Source organism: Camellia sinensis, chromosome 15, assembly GCF_055761805.1.
Source record: "Camellia sinensis isolate YWXY chromosome 15, ASM5576180v1, whole genome shotgun sequence".
NCBI classification, from domain to species: Eukaryota; Viridiplantae; Streptophyta; class Magnoliopsida; order Ericales; family Theaceae; genus Camellia; species Camellia sinensis.
In genome coordinates, this window is record NC_138975.1 from 64423025 (window position 1) to 64443594 (window position 20570).

General features: G+C 31.3%; 2 protein-coding genes across 11 annotated transcripts; both read right to left on the reverse strand.

Annotated features, from left to right (window-relative positions):
• Positions 1 to 714: 714 nt before the first annotated feature.
• On the reverse strand, positions 715 to 3860 carry LOC114322092 (HVA22-like protein e). The gene is made up of 5 exons (XM_028269355.2): positions 3621 to 3860; positions 2624 to 2650; positions 2363 to 2485; positions 1168 to 1333; positions 715 to 1047 (listed from the first exon to the last, which is right to left on the reverse strand). The coding sequence occupies exons 1-5, from the start codon at positions 3680 to 3682 to the stop codon at positions 1027 to 1029; spliced, it is 399 nt and encodes a 132-aa protein (XP_028125156.2). The 5' UTR covers positions 3683 to 3860; the 3' UTR covers positions 715 to 1026.
• Positions 3861 to 14430: 10570 nt separating this feature from the next.
• Positions 14431 to 19385, reverse strand: LOC114322094 (mitogen-activated protein kinase kinase 6). Of its 10 annotated transcripts, none has more exons than XR_014356409.1 (5): positions 19173 to 19385; positions 18675 to 18759; positions 17233 to 17327; positions 15514 to 15604; positions 14431 to 15114 (listed from the first exon to the last, which is right to left on the reverse strand). XR_014356409.1 is itself a non-coding variant. In XM_082908714.1 (5 exons), exons 1-4 carry the CDS (start codon positions 19244 to 19246, stop codon positions 15521 to 15523), a joined length of 378 nt encoding a protein of 125 aa, XP_082764840.1. In that variant the 5' UTR covers positions 19247 to 19383; the 3' UTR covers positions 14431 to 15114; positions 15514 to 15520. The 10 variants fall into 10 exon arrangements, 3 of the variants coding, with proteins under 3 accessions (XP_082764840.1, XP_082764839.1, XP_082764841.1); XR_014356406.1 differs by having other exon boundaries at positions 17233 to 17360; positions 19201 to 19384; XR_014356408.1 differs by having other exon boundaries at positions 17233 to 17324; positions 19173 to 19384.
• Between the last annotated feature and the right edge of the window lie 1185 nt (positions 19386 to 20570).

Below are 20570 nucleotides of genomic sequence, written 5' to 3' on the forward strand. Positions count from 1 at the left end.
TCAATTTAGAGTTAATCTCAGCTAACTCAGTAAACATTTTCGTCAAAAACTCTAGTCAACCATATCAGTTAAAATTGATATAAAATTAAAAATTAAAAATTAAAACAAGCTAATTAAAATTATAAAGATTAAAATCCATTAAGAAATAAAATATAAAGACTATCAATTAAAATTGATATAAAATCTAAAATTAAAAATTAAAACGATCCAATTAAAATTATAAAGATCAAAATAACATAAAAAAATAAAAGTGATAATGTGGCCATGACATTTTTTTTTTCCTGTCAGGAAATTTTTGCTTTGTAATCTCGATGATCAAGCACCCCATCAGGTTACAAACAAATTATAAAGTAAAATACCACCATGTAAGTTAACGTCCTAAGGAGGTACATTGAATTTTGGCACAAGACTAAAGTGGTTACATTTATGCGATTTTAGTTATTATTTTTTTAACCCCCCAAAAAAAAAAAAAATTATAAGAAACATTTCAAAGATTATATATGGGATTAGAATATTATTCCATACTATTTATCACTTTGACACTTATCAACATATCTCTCAAAATTTTAACAAAAAATACTAAGGTCAAGTTTGGAAAGTTGAAAATAATTCATCTTTTTATCTTTTTTTCATCACATCACCTTTCTACTTTTCTGCACATCTTTTCATAAAAAGATAAAAAATATATTTATTTAGGTCATCCCAAACAACCTCTAAATCCTACAACTCTAATAAATAAATATCCACTTAAGGCACCCTGAGAATTTGGCCGAAGACCACGGCATAATTTTTTCTCACGGATTGTGATGTCAAAGATTATAGCCATACACTTGTCTGATTAGTTATAAGTCGATGAAACAGTTACAAATTAAAAGTGTCTTGCAAACTTGTACAAAAGGTGGAGATTAGTACAAAAGACCAAAGCAAAGCAAAAGGGTGATGTGTGCAAAAGGGTGATGTTAGAAACAAGGATATCCAAACAAGCCCTTAGTGAAAAAAGTGTGGAACCCTCTCCTCCTTTCTTCTTCAATAAGCCTCGTGCTCTCCCTGCATTTCCCATTAAACATTCACATATGGAAATTAAAGACACACACATGAAACAATTAAAATTAAAACAAGAACAAATTTTAGGGAAAACAAAAGATTTAAGAGTGGAATTTAGCTCACTTTCTTGGGGGTAATAAAGTCCACAAACTTGTTCTTGCCCTTGCTCTTCCCATATTTCCTGATTTTCTCTCTCACAAACCTCTCATATATGACAGCTGCACCCCTGAACTGTGGCAGAACCAACCATGCCACAAATGCTAGCTTTATATCATACCATATTGGTATCCTACAATATTAAAAGCCAAATCCATAATTACATAATTTGAAAAAATATTAATTATTACATAAAAAAAAAGTGTACCCAGTTTACAAAACTCCCGTTTAAGAATGATTGATATATGCAACCTTACCCCCTGCAAATAGAGAGATTGTTTCCGTGACTCGAACTCGTGACCACCAAGTCACCAAGGGGTAGCTTTACCGCTACGCCAGGCCCGCCCTTAATTCCCACATCATTGAGTTTAAAAAGTGAGTTTTGGACTGGAATAGCAATGCTCTTATATTTATTAGAATGAATTTAGGCTATAAATTTTGCTTTTTGATAAGTTTTCAAATATGTATTTTTTCAAATAAATTACATAATCTGAAAAAAAAAATACATTTATTTAAAAACTTATCAAAAAGCAAAATTTATTGCCTAGATTCATTCTAATAAAGATTAATTATTACATAATCTGAAAAAAAAAATTATTTAAAAACTTATCAAAAAGTAAAATTTAAAGCCTAGATTCATTCTAATAAATAAAAGAGCATTGTTATTCTAGTCTAAAACTCACTTTTAAGTCCAATTATGTGAGAATCAAGATTTAAAAAGTGAACTTGTACATCATCCTCATAAATATAACGAAGATATCGATTTTAAAATGAACTCATGTATCATCCTTCTAAATATAATATATAATACACGTATTTTCAAAATTTCCATTCGTGAACTTTTTGGGTTACTATTTTGGGATCCATAATTTTTACATTCTTATAGTTTATAGGTTAATTACTTCAAAACCTTGGTGAATCTAGTAGTAAATACGTATCACATCACTCTAAAGCAACGTTTATACAATCTTTATAATTGATTGGTCAATATATATAAATTTATAAATAGTGAGGGATGTAAGATGATATATTCATTAAAAATTAAGAGGATCTTATCTTAATTAATTTTATTTTATAATCATCAAGTTGAAATAGTTATTAACTTATTAATCTATATATATATATATATATATTTACAACTAATTTTGTTATGAGGATATACCATTGTAAGATGGGTTGGAGGAGCATCTCCATGAGGGTGAGGAATGAATAAAGGATCCAGTAAGCAAGCCACTGCTCATCATCCACCTTTGATGGGCTTTCTATTGCTATTACCGATGCATATCTACAAAATACATAAACCATATATCACTACACTACATGTAACAACACTTAGAAAGAAACAAGCATTAATTGGTCGAAGCCAGCTATAATTATTTATAACTTGAAAATATTAAATAAATAAAAAAACTAATAAACTTACAAGGGGTACAACAGCATCGTAACTGGCCTGCATGGACAATTCACAAATTAAAACGAAAATTAGATCACTAAATTCAAAAAAATTGATAAACATGTAGAAGGAGTTCTACCCCGTTTGATTTTTTAATATAATGAAAAATAAAAATGAATGAATGAAAAATAAGTATACAAAAATATTAATATTTTCATATTTAGGCTCCGTTTGTTTTCAGAAGTAGAATAGAGAGAATTTATAATGAGATGATTGATAGTGAGGAGATTAAGTAAAATTATATTTGTTTTGATAATAGTTATTATTGTAGGGATTGTTAAATTATTTTTATATAAAATAAATATATAATATTAAAACAAATAAAAAAATACAAAAACATTAAACATTAATGTTAAAAAAAAAACCCAATATGTAAAAAAATAAAAAATAAAACAAATAAAATTGATTTTTAGTTAACAAAAAATATAAAAATATTAAACATTAATGTTAAAAAAAATGCCTAATATGTAAAAAAATAAAAAATAAATAAAAAAATAGTCTGACAGACTATTTTCTAATACCAAGGGCTGTAGGTCCATCAGAATCCCCTTTTCAAGGGAATTTATAATCCGAAGGGAATTACGAATCTACTCTTCATCTCTCAAAACAAACACAAATATAGTAAGTTTTATCTCACTATCAATCCCAATCATTTCTCTATAACTCTAAACAAACGGGACCTTAAAAAGTAAAAAATATTTTTCGAATTAGAAACAAAATTTTACTAATAGCACTACACCACCACCACCACCACCACCACCACCACCACCACCACCACACCATCACCACGTGCCACCACCACCATCACTGTTGCCATCGCGCCACCACCATTCTATCACCTCGTCTTCCACCTCCATTTTATCACCACCATCACCACCACTACCAAATATGAAAAAATATTTTCCAAAAAAAATCATAAAAAATATTTTTACTCTAAACAAATGGAGTTTTAAAAAGCAAAAATTACCCAGCAAGTGCGTGAACATGGGTGATCAACGTCCACAAACGACCCATATCTTGGTCACTCATTTTTACTTGTGTTTTTGGGGAGTTTCTGAAGGGATTTGAATAAATGAATTGCAAGCAAGAAGAAGAAGAAGAAGAAGAATAGAAACTGCGTTAAAACTAGGTTTCGACTATTAGTGGAAAAAACAGAAGATTTGGATTCAAAGGGGTTTGGGGTACAGAGAGAGAGAAAAGTTAAAATGGGTGGAGGGGGAGTGGACAACATTTTATAAGGGGCGAGATGAGAGGGACACGTGGAGAGATGGCGGTGGCATTGGATTCTGCCTTCAACGTGGTGACCGACCTCGCGAGTTGGGGGTTCCTGTTAGCACAACAGGCTGTTGTGCGGCCTATTAAGGGTATGTTCCGAGTCTTTTTTGATAATTTAAACTGTTTATATTATAAGGTTTGTTGGATAGATCATTTGTGCAAAACATCAAGTAAATTAGACGTCTTTAGCCTTTTGATAAGAGCACATTTATTTTTTAAAAAATAAACGGTTAACATGATTTTAATAATTTTTTAAAAAATAATTAAGACTTGATCATTGGATTACAAATCTCCGATTAACTTAATGTTGTGTATTGATGATATACTTGATAAATCTTATGAAATAACGGTTTAGATTATCAAAATATAATAAAAAACTTCCTTTACGAGACCTCACACCGTCCACTTGTGATTTCCGATTAGATCTCCACCCACTGTACACCTATGAAGTTTCCGGCACCAGATAATTTGTACTGGATCCGTTAAATTTTTCTTATGATAATTTTAAAATATTTTTTAAAATAATTAAAATTTAATTTTACAAAAATTAAGGTAACAATCTAAATAAGTAACTTATTTATTTGGTAAATATTGCAATGTGCATCTTCAAAAAGATATATATGGTGTTTTTCATAATTTTTTCACAAAATTTCATAACTTAAACACATAATGTCATAACTTTTTGACTACAAAAGGCATAACTTTTTTTTTATTGAAATATATCATAACAAAATCTCAAAGTGTCATAACAAAAATCATAAAATATTATAACATTATCATCCTTAATTTTAGGGTGTATATAATAAATTCGCTATTCATAACTTTACTACAAAATATCATAATACACATTATAAACAATCATAGCGTTCATCATAAAAAATCATAACTTTTTTTACGAAGTGTACCATTTGAAAGGTTGCACGTTTTAAATTTCTCCTATTTATTTATTTGTTATAAGTTATTACATAATCTCTCTATTTTTTTATATATATTTTTTTTGTAAAAAATAAAAAAAATTATTAAATAAACAAACCTCAAACCACCAGTAAATATAAAATAGATAAACGTTAAAACTCATAATAATCATATAAAAAAATACCCTAAAGATTCAAACTCTCCCATTTAGGTGATTTTAGACTCACTTTAAATCTATTTTGTCGATTGAAAATATTTAATTTTTAATGTCTCTCGAATAGTGTCATAACCTGAACCTATCCCTAAAAGTTTGGTTCATAACTGGCCAGTAATCCGTAGATTACCGAAGGTCTCAAACGATCATACAGAATATTTATGCTAATGGGGCCATAAACGGAAGCATATAATAAGAAGAGGTCCATTGAGCTGTGTCAATCATGAGCAAAATCATAGAGTTAACTACGTAACATAATAATACATATACATACCTATCAAAAATATAAGAGACAGAGAAAAATCGTATATAATGTTTACAATCCAAGACCATGAAAGCAAAAACATAATAGGGTCAAAGTGTGGTGTGAGCCAAGACAAAACTCCGTCTCAGAGGCATGACTCGATTGGGTCACAAAAGGCTCCTGAAGCTGACTTTAGGGCTGTGCTCCATGCTACTGATCACCTACATGTGCATACATAAAATTGGGTGAGTGAAGCTCAATGAGTAATAATGCAGTAAAACAGTGTAAGTAGATGATCATAAGGTTCTCTCAATATCCACAATCATATAAACCAAGCGGCCTTAGGCCCAAGCATATAACAAGCGGCCTCCGGCCCAATCATATGTCAAGTGGCCTCGGGCCCAATTATTTAACAAGCGGCCTCGGGCCCAATTATTTAACAAGCGGCCTCAAGCCCAATCATTTATCAAGCGACCTCGGGCCCAATTATTTAACAAGCAGCCTCGAGCCCAATTATTTAACAAGCGGCCTTGGACTCAATCATTTAGCACATGCCATATAATATCAATGAAGTTTCATCATTTCCAATCAATTCATAATGTTGGCACCAATCACCATTCATGGTTCAAGATACGCAACAAAGAGTATAAGTGTATTATATTACTACTCACAGTGCGTTTGGTCTTGCGGCATTGCCTTCGGCACTCAACTTACACAAAACATGTCACATATATATCCGATAAATCATTTGTTTCAATTCGTACACTTTTCTTTAATTTCTCTCAAGTGTTCAATGCTAAACTTCTCTACATGTGAACCGCGTACAAAACATGTTCCAAAGATGTACCTAAACGGCCCTAAGTGTTCATGACTTAAAGTAATGTTTCCTACAATAATTTCATATGTTTTTCATTGAACATATCATGTTTATTTATTTAAGATTTAAGGAAATAGAAAGAAGCGAAAGGAAACTAAGTTAGGATAAGAATTGACATGAAACGGTTAAAAAAAATAAGTAGCCTTCACTAATTTGAGCATATCTATTTGTGTACTTAGAATTTGGGTGTGAGACCACCACCATTAGAAACTAGACTTCGAGGGCTTGAATTTAGGCTCAAGAATCGGTTAAAACGGAGTTCGGATGAAGGAGATATACTTTTTTGAAGTTGGATTGAAACAAAGATTCCGTACGAGTGGAATTTTTCACTGCTCGTATGGCCCAAATCCGCTCGAGCGGAAAAACCGGCAGCTCGAGCGCCCAAGGAGCAGAATCAAAACTTCTTTTTTTCTTTATGTTCTGCTCGTGCAGTGCCCGTGGCCGCTCGTGCGGTCTGGACAAACTTAGACAGTTCGAAAATGGCAAAAAAATACTAAGCCTTCCAACTCATTTCCAAGCTCAAATTCATGCAAAAACAACTCAAAAACATGATATCTAAGCATGATACAAGTGTAGTTCTACATTAAACCTACCAATCTTGCATCAACAACAATTCTATAGTCTCATCTTTTTCCCATAGTTATTCATTACATAAACAAATTCAAAGTATATAAACCATGAATAATCTTACAACAAAACTTATTTCCATAGATCATTTAAGGTTTGTTTCATGGGTCAAACACAAGAGTGGACTTAAATCAATAAAGATGGAGAGATTAGGGTTCAATCTCATGCCTTGAGCTCAAACCACTATACAACTCAAAACCATAGCTCAAACCCTTAATCTCTTCTTGATATCTTGACAAAGATGAGTTAGAATCTAAGTTTGTGAGTGATTTTCCATACCTTAGTTCAAATCTATGGTTTGCCCCTTGATTTCCTTCAAATCCCTAGCTTTCTCTTCTTCCTCTCTCTCTAACTCACACTATAGAACTTTCAAGCACAATAAGAAACACAAGAGGCCAACATATATGTGACTTAGCTTTAAAAATTCCAATTTAATCATTATGAATCGTAATTTTTCAAAATCTCACTAAAGGCTCTAAAAATTATGCTAATCATAGATATGAAGTTTGTTTTTGTTTATCGCGCCTTTACGGCTCCCAATTTCAGTTCAAAGTTTCAATTGTAACATATATTCTTACTTTCAATAGATATTTTTTCAAATTCACATATTTTCCATACTTAAACTTGCAAATTCATATCAAACACATAATCACATATATAATTAAGCATAGTACGGGTTGGATTATCACAAATAGATTATTAATAAAAAAAAAGAAGTTATCATTTAACAAAAGCCACATGTTTATGTCATAATTTCTCTTAAAAATGAACAATTTATTTTTAAAATAATACTTACTATATATACTGGTTTAATTACAAATATAAATTTAATATGTGATTATCAATATTTAATCAATTTTATTTTTTATATAGACGATTCACTGGAGAAGCATTAAAAAATGACAATTTAAATCAATAAATAGGACCTAAAGCAGGTTCAAAATTGCCTAAATTCAACCGTCCATTCCAAATTTCGGATTCAATAATGCTTGAGGCCTCGAATTTGCCTCGAATTCAATTTTTATTTATTTATTTATTTTTTGTGGCTGTGTTAGTTTGGCTTCTTTTTTCTTTTCTTTTTTTTTTAAATTTTTTTCCCTCTCTTTTCTTTAATTTTCTTTTTGCAAAAGTGGTTATGTGTTGTATGCTAAAAAATTAGACATAATGCACTAACTCAGCCTGTATGGTTTGATAAGGTGAGTGAGTCAGTCCAATCCAACTCACTCACCTGATTAAATCACATAGGTTGAGTTATTATTATTTTTTTTCTTCTGTTTGTTGGGCTGTGTTGGTTTGTTGTTTTTTTTTAAAATTTAATTTTATTTGTTGGGTTGTGTTGATTTGGTTTTTTATTTATTTATTTAAAGGTGGTTATGTGTAGGGGTGTGCTAAAAAATTAGACATCCCGTACCAATTCATTGTACAAAATTATATTGAATTAACAAATTTTAACCAACAGCCTAACTAATTAGTTAATTAGATTGGACTAGTTGAGTGATAAAATTGATTGATCAATTAAACTGTTGGTTAAATTTTATTAATTTTAGGAAAAATCGGTCTAGGGTCCCTCTCCCACTTTTCGTAATGGAAGAGATCCACAAAATTATTTTTTGATGTCTAAGGTCCCTAAACATATATCAAGGAAATTTCAGTCCTTTATACTATCTTCATCATCTGACCCACGTCGACGACCACCTTCGTGAAAACACAGAGGCCACCATGGACGTCCCCTCCGACCATATTCCTTACCTGTAGAAAGCCTTCGACGGACTCGAGACTGGGTTGGCTGGCTTCCTTCAAGCTTCCGCACCTGATTGGATCATTTACGACTTTGCTCCTCACTGGTTGCCCCCAATCACCACCAAACTCGGCATGGATGATGATGATAAGGACAGAGTCGATCCAGCGATTACCGAGTCGAGTTGGACATTCGGTGCTGACTCAGACAGTGTTTACTTCTTCGGCAACGATAGAGACAACAATATACTGAGCGAATTTGGTTGGAATCTTCGGCCCGAGTCGGCTGTTAGACGAAACTTTGCATTTGTGTAGAAAATGAAGTTAGGTATGAGGATCTGGTTTTGCATGGTATTTTTGGAATAGAGAAGATGGCCAGTGATGCCATTTGCTGGGTTCTCCTCCTCCTGGTAAGAGACTAGTCATGTTTGAGGTTTGATTACTCAGATTTTCTTCAACGAGAAATTATTCGGTGGATTAAGTATGCTCCTGGATTTTCTCTTTGTTGTGGAGTCTAGAGAAATTCTCTGGGTTGAGAGAATTTCTCTGGAAATATGTTTGGGAATTTTCTCTGGGTTATGGAGTCTAGAGAAATTCTCTGAGTGAGAGAATCTTTGAATATAAAGGGCAATGTGCTTGATTGACTTTGGGTTACCAGTTGATCGAGATGATGACAATGACTTGGCAAATGGTTATGATCCGGTGCTGAAGAAGTTGCAGAACTCTCCCATTAATGGAAGACTGAAGCGGAAATATAAAGGCCACGAATTGGATACGAAACACAATGGTAGAAAGAATTTTGAATTTTGTGCTTTCAGAGACCCTGTTTTATTTGTTGGACATCTTTCAAAAAAATCTGTGTTGATCGTAGACAAACCATGGATAGAAGTGGTTAAAACTTTTGATGCCCCACCTGTTCACAGACATATTCATGAGACATAACTGCTGATTGAAGGTGGTTTTCTAACAACTTAGGTGGAAGAGAGAGAGTTCAAATGTAGGAGTTGAAGATCCCCTTTGTCTGAGAATTTCTCTGGGTCTGGGGAGGCCAGAGAAATTCAAAATTTCTCTGGACCAATTTTTTCTGACTTGAATTTTCTCTGGACCAATTTTCTCTGTATTGATGTTGAGGGACCTTAGACATCATGAAAATATTTGATGTCCTTTATATTATAAAATCATAATATCAGGGACCTAAAAAAAAATACCCCTTAATTTTATATAATTTTATACAATGAATTAGTACAAAATGTCTAATTTTTTTGACACAACACATAACCGTCCTTAAAAAAAAAAACACACACACAAAAAAAAAAAAAAAAAAAAAACTAATTAACACAACAAAAAAGAAAAAAAAAAGAAAAAAAAAAATTTTCGAACCTAATTCGAGGCCTTGAATTCGAAGCCCGCTTTGGATTACAAACTCATCAATCCTTATTCTCAAGTCATATCAAATCCAATACTACTATGGTAATTAAAGTCTATATTCGCAATTCTCGAGTCAACATCAAATCCAATACCACTATAGTAATTAAAATCTATATTCGCAACTACCCTTATGGTTATTAAAGTCTATATTCGCAATTCTCAAGTCACATCAAATCCAATACCACTATACTAATTAAAATCTACATAACAAGTGTATTAATATATAAAATGAAATTATTAATTGATGTCTAGCAAATGTCATTAAGAGACACATTAATATTGCTTTGGCATGTAGGTTGGTATGGGTTGGGCCAAAATAGTCATAAAAAAATAAAATAAGTTTTTTTAGTCTAAGGTTAAAAGTAATCATATTTAAATTATAATAATTATTATTTTTTTTTACAAAAGTCATAAAAGTAAAATAAATAAATAAATAAATCCCAAACAAGGTTATTAAAGCTCTAAACTAAAATAATTAAAAAGTTAAAAAGTCAATCAACATCCCAAACGAATCTATTGAATCCCTAGTTATAAAAATAAAAACAAAAACAAAACGAAACAGATCCATTGAATAAATTTTTAATTTTTAATTTTTATTTTATGATGTAAGAGCATCTCCAATGCATCCTCCATAACTTCAAATATGAAGGATTTGCTCTTCCAACCCATCTTCTAAATCCATCTCTATTTGGGAGGAGGATAAGTTGATCCTCCATATTTGGAGGGTGGATGAAAAATAGAGAATTCCCTCCAAAACGCTATGCATTTTATATTTTTTATTATATTACAAATAACTTTTAATATGTAAATTTAATTTTTATAAAATTGGCATCATTAAAAAGTATGAATCATACCTTTAAAATGAGTATAATATTAAATATATTTTACAAAAATTTCAAAATTAAATAGTTGTTAATGAACAAATTTTTTTTTTTTTCACTTTTTGATGAAAATATTTTCGAGAGAAATCTATAGAGAAGAAAACGATGATTAATGTTTTAAAAAAAATGCCCAACAAGCTAAAAAAAATAAAAAAAATTAAAAGTTGCAGTAGATAATACCCATCTCGAAGAAAATGAAGGTTTGTGGTTGAAGTTTGAATGAATAGTGACATCCTCTATATTTACTTTTTGAATAAAAAAATTTATTTTCATTCTCTTGGTGGGAGGATTGGGTTGGAGATGCTCTAAGTACCTTCCTACAAAACCATGTTGAATCATAATTACTTGAGTAATGATGGGGATATTAAATTTTTTATCAAACAAATAATCAAATATTTCACATGGGTATGAAATTCATAAGACAATCCAAATAGATGGAGGCGTGTGAGGTTTTTCTTGTTTTAGAACCAAAAAACTGTTTTTTATTAGATAATGTTATTTACAATTGACTTATTTATAAAAAACAATTAAAATAAAAATTGTTAATCAGAATACTCAGGCCTCGTTTGAAAACATTATTTTTTAGTCTACAAGTAAAAAAGTCATTAAAAAAGTCAAAAAGTCAACAAATTATATAAAAAAAAAGTCAAAAATTTTATTTTCTCTCTACATTTTACATATCTTTTTGTAAAAAATTAAAAAGTCATCTTCAATATACTATTTTTTTACATCATATTTTAACTAAAAAAATCAAAAAATTCCTAATAAAAAGTAAATAAAATATATAAAAATACTTAAAAATATGTGCAAATTTATTAAATTTTTTCCCCTTTAATTGAAACCCAATAAATATGATTTTTTTTATAAAAAAATATACTCTAAAATAGTTTTTTTTTTAAAATAAAAATCGTGTCATATATAGTTTTGAACACTAAAAATAATATATAAAGCGCATTTAATAAAGAGTAAATTGGTGATAAATCTAATTTAAAGAAACTATAAGGTATTAGGTTTAGTGAATGTTTTTTGTTGATGAAAGGTCTATCATTTATGAAGTAGTTTGGTAGGAAGTCATTTTATTTGTTTTATAAGACATTTTGTTTTCAATTTTATTCCTTAATTTATTTGTTGACTTTTTTTTTTTACTATATATTCAAATATATATATATATATATATATCTATCTGTTCAACTTATTTTCAATCTATTCAGATTTTTTGTTTATCTGTTTAAATTTTTTTCTATTAGTTCAATTTTTTTTCTATCTGTTTAATTTTTTTTTTTTTCTATCTGTTCAATTTCTTCTCTATTTGTTCAATTTGCTCTTTTATCTTTTTAAATATATGTTAAAATTTTATTATTTGTTCAATTTTTTCACTTATCTATTTAAATATATCTGTCCAAATTTCTTATTTGTTCAATTTTTTTCTTAAATTCTTTTTGTTAATTTTTTATCTGTTCAAATTTTTGTTATTGAAATACACCAAGTTACTATCTGCTCAAAATTTGAACAGATCTGTTCAAATTTTATTATCTATTCAAATTTTTTTTCCCATTTGTTGAAATAATTTTAATATATATGTTTTAATTTTTTTTATCAATGCAGATAAGAGAGGAGATAGTGAAGATTGTTTGTTCAACCAAAGTTTGTTTTTGTTAAAATACAAAGCTATCTTTAAAGAGTGGTCTTTTGAAATAGCAAACCAAGTTTTCCTATTTATCTATTTCTTATCTGTGTATATCACATACATTCATACAAACATACATATCTATATCTTTCTCTCATCTGTGTAAATTGCATACATACAATCATCCATATATATCCATATCCATATCACTGAGAGACTGAGTTTGGACAATATATATATATATCAAAAGAAAAGAGATTGTTAGTGAAATCCATAAAAATACACTGTTGTCTTCCTTCTTTCGAACCGTGTTTCAAGTTCCAGCAACCAAACACAGATCAAGAGAGATTGCTTCAGAAAACACCACAAACCGTGAAAATCTAAGAAATTTTCTCTCTATCCAAACAAAAAAAACCAAAAAAATGTCTCTTCCAGTGTTCAAACCGGCCCAAATCATGTAGATCAATACACAAATCATCCCAACTATGAAATCTGAGAACAACAAGCAAGTAATAACAATAACAAAAAAGGAATCAACATCAAAAGCAAAAACTTATGCACTATTATTTTAACATTTTTGTTTAAATTCAAAGCTGAGATCTAGAGACAGCTCGATGAAGGGAAAGTCGACGGAGTTAGGGTTGGCGATGAGGTAGAGGAAGGCGAGAAGAGAAGACTCACAACCATTGTTCGATCAGAAACGGCCAGATCTCCATTAGATCTAGGCTCTCTTTGTCCCTCAACAGCGTTCGCGACTAGAAAAGAAAACGGCGGCGAAAGAGACTAGAGGAGTTCAGTGAGATTAGTCAATGAAACACCCAGGCATAGGGGAAACGAATCTAAGGGAGGTGGTTTCGGTGATAGATTTATGAAACCCTAACCCTAGGGCTTTCGGAACAATGATCTACGAAACCCTAAGCCTAAGGTTTCACGTTCAGTGAAGGTTCGGTGAAAGATGAGGAGATGGGGATCGAAATAGAAGGAGAGCCAGGCTGCGAGGAAAGAAAGGAGAATGAAGAGAGCGAAGGGGTTGGTGAGAAGAGAAAGGCAAAGAGAGGTAGCAGAGGTAGCAGAGGTAGCTACCGGTGGTAGTGGAAGAGTAGCGAAAAAGGAGCATCAATGTGACAACCACCTCATTGATTAATTAAGTTAATCATATGATTTGCATTGATTATGTGTTATGTGCAATTATGTGCTATGCATTATGATATAGTGAACAAATATGGTTAGGATATGAATTGAACCTGTCTAAATCAGTAATTTATAGGCATGAAAATTAAATATTTGGATAGGTAATTAGAGCCTAATTCACATTAGCATCATTAAGTCTAGATGATATTAGATGATTTAATTAAGAATATCTTGGGATTTAAATGTAATTAATATGAACGACTAGACTAAATCTAATTTAGGTACAATAGTAAATTAGTAACTAATTGCATTTTTACTCATCAATGTAAATAAAAGAAAGAGAAGACACAACAACAAATCTAGGTTTTTACAGCACTAAAAACACGTCGTGGATATGATTCTACGACGCGCGATGTAAAGCCGTATTATGACCGGTCATAAAAAGTCATTCACTTCAACATGTCATAGTACGTCGTTAAAAACCCTTTAACAACGGATCTTGTGAGTTATGTTTGATTTTTCTACTACTTTTGCACGTCATTAAAAACCCTTTGGCAGCAGATTTTGTACGTCGTATTTTATTTTTCTACAACTACTTTTGCACGCTGTTAATTTTTGGGACAAATCACAACTCTAATTGCTGGTCGTAAAATATAGGTAACAACGACCTATTATGCCGATTGTAGAATATACAGTATTTTTTTTTAATCCAATAGGCTCTATTTGGCATGTTCTATACAATCTAACAAACATTATAACCAAACTTCACAAAATATCAATCAACCACCAAAATATTGTTTCAAGCATAAAAAAGAAAACTATATCCATAAGTTTTGAACATTCAAAAATTGTCTATACATTCCAAAACATCCAAAATTTATGTTTCTAGACAAAAAAACCTATCCCTAAGTTCAAATTGTCCAAAAAGCTCTAAATCATTTAAAAAAAAAAAAAATATTCATAAATTCTAAACTGAATAAATTGAAAGACATAGGCCCTGTTTGGTAGGGCTTATTTCCAACTTTATTTCAGCTTTTAGCTTAATTTAAGCTACATTGATGTATTTAGTTCAGCTTAATAATACAACTTATTCTTTGAGTAGAGGAGGAGAAGCGTAATTTATAAGTAAAAAATTAACTTATGTTTACAGTTATAAGTTATAAGTTGTTAGCTTATAAATTATAATCACTTTCTCATAGTTCTACCAAACGAGTCCATAAAACTGTTTGTCACAATCCCTTATGTTTATATGAAAAGCTACTACATTGTAATAGCCATGCTTACAAAGTGTGATGAAGTTCTCATATGCCCTGGGAGTTATATCACAATTTAGCTGAATGAATCCTTTCTTCTTGGGGTGTTTCTCAGCCATAGCATATCCTTTCTTCTTGTTTCCACCTCCCCCATGCAATGTAATTTCTTTTCCTTTTTCGCTTCCAAGCTCTTTCAGCATCTGTTTGATATCTCCAGATACATTTTAAGATTGTTGTAGAGAGCCCTCATGACTTATAAGATGACAAAAAATTTAAGCGATAAGATGGCATCATTCAAAGAAGAGTACATGTCACACAACACACAAATAAAATTAAAAACCAGAGAAAATCTTATCAATTTGGAGAATAAATCTTGCTAACATGTAGGGCACCAAGGTGCATATGTTGATAATAACAAATCTGGCTATTCTATACATGCCTTAGTAGGAAAATTTCTAGAATTTGATTGATCTGCAATACACAAGCAAAAAATATCAAACACAACGGAATGTGGAGCTGCTAATGCATCAAATCCAAATAATCAAATTTGGTGTGCATAAAGGAAAAGACTCTCATTAGGCCACCATTAAGACCATATGCAAAACATCCAAGGCCACATTTCTTACTGATAATTTGCTTTAAAATACTGACCAGAACTTCAGCATAACAAAGAATAATGAAGACTCATAATTCTCTTTCTTCCACCTCTGATGAAAGGGAAACCGGGAGTGTTACATACACCCTGAGAGATGAGAGGTAATTCCAAAGTGGATGAGAGGCATAATTAGAGAGAAAACAAATAAGCAAAGTCACTTAGCGAGCTAGCAGAGCGAGGCACATTGGAAAAAATATTGAACTCATTGGTGTTGACTTCATCGCCTCCCAAGTGAACAAATTTAAATTTGAAGATCTTACTGAAATGTGCAACGAGAACTTTCAAGAATGTAACTATTTTCTTATACTGTCATTAAAGAAAATGTAATAAGTATCCATCCATAAGTAAGCAGGTAATTTTACCTGAAAGAATCCCATATATTACATTAAAGATAAATTCATTACCAACATCAAGTGACTACTAACAATCCTTTGACGACTATAAGGAAGGATACTAGTCCGCCTAACGATAATTATAAAAAAAAAAAAAAAATTATTAGGCACTTGGATGTACTTGTGCAAAGCCATCAAGGAAACATTTTCTTGATCTTATCCACAAATTTTCTAAAGCAATAATTGAATCTATAGAACACAATAAAACAAGAAATTGTCCCTTGAAATTGATAACTGTATAGGTTTCATTTGGGCCAAATTTTATTTGGGCATTGTTTTTTTGAATTTCAACACCAAATGTAGCTTACTGAGATATTGTGATTTTGATTTACATCACTAACACACAATTCAGCACTTGCTTGGCAATGGAAATTAAATTACATTACTAGCATTTTTTCCCTTATCAAAAAAAAAAAAAAAAAAAAGAAGAAGAAGAAAAAGAAGAAGAAGAAGAAGACGAAGAAGAAAAGAAACGATTACTAGCTTACACGAGGATTCCGGAAAGATAGCATATTGATAAAAAAAATTAGTTTAAAAAAAGCCAAATAAATCTCGCAGTACATAAAACAAGAAGTATGAAATGAGAGTCATTGATGAAGTGAATAGAAGAAGAGCAACAACTGAAATGCTGGTGTGTTGACCCTAGAATATAAACAGAGCAACTAGTCTAGACTTGAGACAATAAGTGAGAAAATTGCTTCAAAGTTGATGAATAATCTGCAAAGTCCTTAAGCAGGTAGCAACATCTATGTCCGTAATCTCAAAATGCAATGAAAATTGAAAAAAATAGTCATATTTTGATGAGATTAGATAGCTTTCTAGAAAAGTTCACTATTATACAATGTCAGCATCAACACATATGGCTCAAGAATATGGTGAATGTTGACTAGAACAAACAAAATTCCACATCTTCTTCATCCAATAAACATACTCAAGCACGTGCTCACACAAACAAACATGCAAAAATTCTCATAAACTCTTCCTAAATCACAATGAAAACCTAAGCCATCAAATTCTCAATTCTCCTCCTAGCATCATCAACTCTGCTAGCCTTTGTCCCAAACACTTGGGGTTGGTAATACAGGTCCATATCCTCTAATTAGTTCTCCATATATATTTTTTTGATCAACAAAGAAAAATTAGTTATCCTAACCAAATCTTTATTATGAATTACTATTCTAGTATACAACTTTTCTACTGATTCTGGCCAATGATTTGTTCAGTATGCTAATGCATGCTTCATAAACCAGCTCGTTGTGCAAAAGTCGATAGTATGTAAAGTAGTCAAATCCAATGAACAAATGTGAAGTTGAGTAGAATTACCTTTAGGGTAAATAATGTTCCAACCCATTTATGGCGAACAAGTTGAACCACTCCACCACTTCCTTTCCTAACGACTTTGATGGTCTCAAGGCCTTCTAGTGAAAATAGGAGATCAAGTTCATTACTTTCTGAAGGCTGTCCAAATAAACAAGAAAAACAACTCTAGTGAGTCTTCGACTGTAAACTCACAAAAATTAAGTGACAAATATACATTCCTGTATACCTTATGTTCCAAGTACATTTAAATAGATCTTGGTGTTTGACAACATTTGTCAAAAGACAAACCAATCAACATGGCAGGTGAACGACTAGTCTAGTTAAAATTTTCTTTCACCAACATCTTGCATTAAATGTCGGCTCTAATCATACCTCCTAACTACAAAGAAATAATATATGCTTAAACAGATTCTGCATTTCACCAATTCCTATACCCATTTGCATAGCCTTTATGTAGACTTAAGTTTCAATTTAAATATCCACCAGGTAATGATTTCTATGTTTTATAAAGTTATATCTATAAGCAAGGTTATTAGGATGATGCTTGCATATGCTTCTTTTTTTTTTTTTTCTTCTAGAGGGGCTGCGTTGTGCCATTGCACACCCCAATTATCCTTCTTAATGCACATGCTTGATAAGTTTTTGATGCACCACATGAATGTCTCCCATCACCAAAAATTTCAATTTTAAACTATTACTAGAGAATATAAAATTGCAACAACAATTAAAATTTTGAAATTATTTGCTTTCACACAACCTTTGGTTACTTATATTCTATAAAAGGATTGAGTTGAACTACTTTATACACTTGTCCTGTTGCAACCACCCAAAAAAAAAAAAAGAAAAGGGAATGTTTTCTTTCTCTAAATCCTACCCACTGATGTTGAAGCCTTTTATAGAAATAACCAAAAGATCACACTCCATGACAGCTCACATGGCACACAACCAAAAATATTGATCTACCATTTCATCATCACATTTATAATTGTCAATTTTGAAATTCAGCACAATTAGAAGGTTTGGAGTAATTGAATGTCATAAATACATGTTGAAAACATGTACACCAGTGACAGGTAAGAATTGATATCCAGCAAATGCTTAGGGTAAGTTATATTAAGTTGTCACAAACACTAGCCATCACACATGCAAAAAAAATCACACTTCTGTCTATTAGATCTACTTTAAGCAATCATTCAAGTTTTTTCAGATTGTTTTGAAAAAAAAAAATTCCCAAATCAAATTTGCAATCTTAGCCATCCATCGTGGAAGTGATATATATACATCGCATGATAAAGTGGTTGAGCAATGTTAAATCTGGTAAATATAAATAATAATTCATAGTTTAAAACATACTTTGGAACAACACAGGAAGTACCAATTGAATTACTTGAAAACAGCTTAAAATTCAGATTCTAATCACAAATCATAAATTAAAGAAAGCTTACACGAGATTCGCTTTCTTCAGTAACAAGCCGCAAACCTTTCATGTTCAAAAGCAAATCGCCATCATGAAATGTGCCACTCACAGTCCTGCAAAATTCGAAATCAAGAAGATCATCACAAAACACAAAATTAGGGATTTGGTAAACAAATTTAATGGAAATTCCAATTCCAAATCGATGTTCGATACAGATTAACTAAAACCAGATATAGAATGATAAAGATAAGTGCTTTAACAGATTTAGTGAAACAAAGAGGGAAAAAAGAACAAAGAGTTGATAAGTGGGCTGGCTTGATGGCTTTTGGTTTTTTTAGTCTGGGCTAAAAAAGTTTGATTTGGGAAGGGTGTTTTGGCTTTTTGACTTTTTTGATTTTTTTTTAGAGAAGAATGTAATGATTATGAGTTGGATGTAATGTTTTGTTTGTTATGGTTAAAATAGTCTATTTTATTTTTTGTGACTAAAATAGTCAAAAAAGCCTGAAAACTAACTTGCCAAACAAACACTAAGTTGGTGATTATGGTTTCTTGACCGAGCACTGAGAGCTTGAGTTGCTGCAATGGCTTCTTGCTCTTCATGATCGTCTTCTAGGGTTTTGAGAGAGACAGAGAGAAAGAGACGATCAGAGAGATATTGAACGCAGAGTGTTTCTCTTTCTCTCTCTTCTATGTGCCTTTTGAAGAACCCATACCTTTGGCGCTCAAGAGTTGGGCTTTTGATCGTTTCTTTTTAAATTTTTAAATTTTTTTTGTTTTTGTATTTGGCGCTCGAAATTTTTATTTTGGCGGTATTTTTTTTTTTTTCTTCTTCTTTTGATCGTACCTTCTATGACAATAATTGCATGTCGTAGAAAGTGTAATATTTTAAACGGTTACCTTTTTTTTTGCATCGTGAAAAGTGAAATTTTTAACGGCTAGTTTTTTTGTGCATTGTGAAATATTCAATATATTAAACAGCTGGTGTACATGTGTCGTATATAATTGATGTATTAACGACATATCATATGCATGTCATAAAAAATTTTATTATTTACGACTAACATTGCAAGTCGTAAAAAAATCATCGTTGTTAGCATTCATGACCTACGCAATAGACACATTGTTGTTGAAAAATTATTTACGACATGCAAAAAAAGCAAGTCGTAAAAGCGACTTGCTTTTGTTTGTATGTCCTTGATGTGAAGCCGTAAAAACCCAATTTTGTTGTAATAAAATAAGAGAGAGAAAGAGTTAGTGCTTTATGTTGAGTCAACACTTGAGGAAAAGAGAGAAACCCTAGAAAGCTCTAGAAGAAGAAGGAAAGGAGTGGGAAAAGAGGAACTAGGCAAGATTTCTACAATTCAACCCTTTAAGGATTTGTGAAAAAGAAGGATGGTTTACTGAGGCTCTGTATTGATTACCGTGAATTGAACAAGGTGACTGTGAAGAATAAGGCCAAGTTTGGGGACTTCAAAAAAAGTCAAAAAGTTACTCAAAAAGTTAAAAAGTTAACACTATTCACCAAAAGTCAACAATTACGGCTGCACAACTCCCAATTCAAATTTTTCCCTACAAATCAATTTTTATAATTTTTTATTACACATTTTTCAATAAAAAGTCAAAAAGTTAACCCAAACATCCATATTTTCAACCTCAATTTTTTAGTCCAAAAAGATAAAAAGTACACTTTTTTAGTCTTCCCAAACTTGACCTAAGTATCCGTTACCTCGTATCGATGATTTAATCGATCAATTGCAAGGGGCTCAAGTCTTTTCCAAAATTGATCTTCGATCTAGATACCACCAACTGAAAGTTAAGGCTGAGGATGTAGAAAAAGCTGTTTTTCGAACAAGGTACGGACATTATGAATTTCTTATTGTGCCTTTTGGAGTAACTAATGCGTCAGCTGCTTTTATGGATCTAA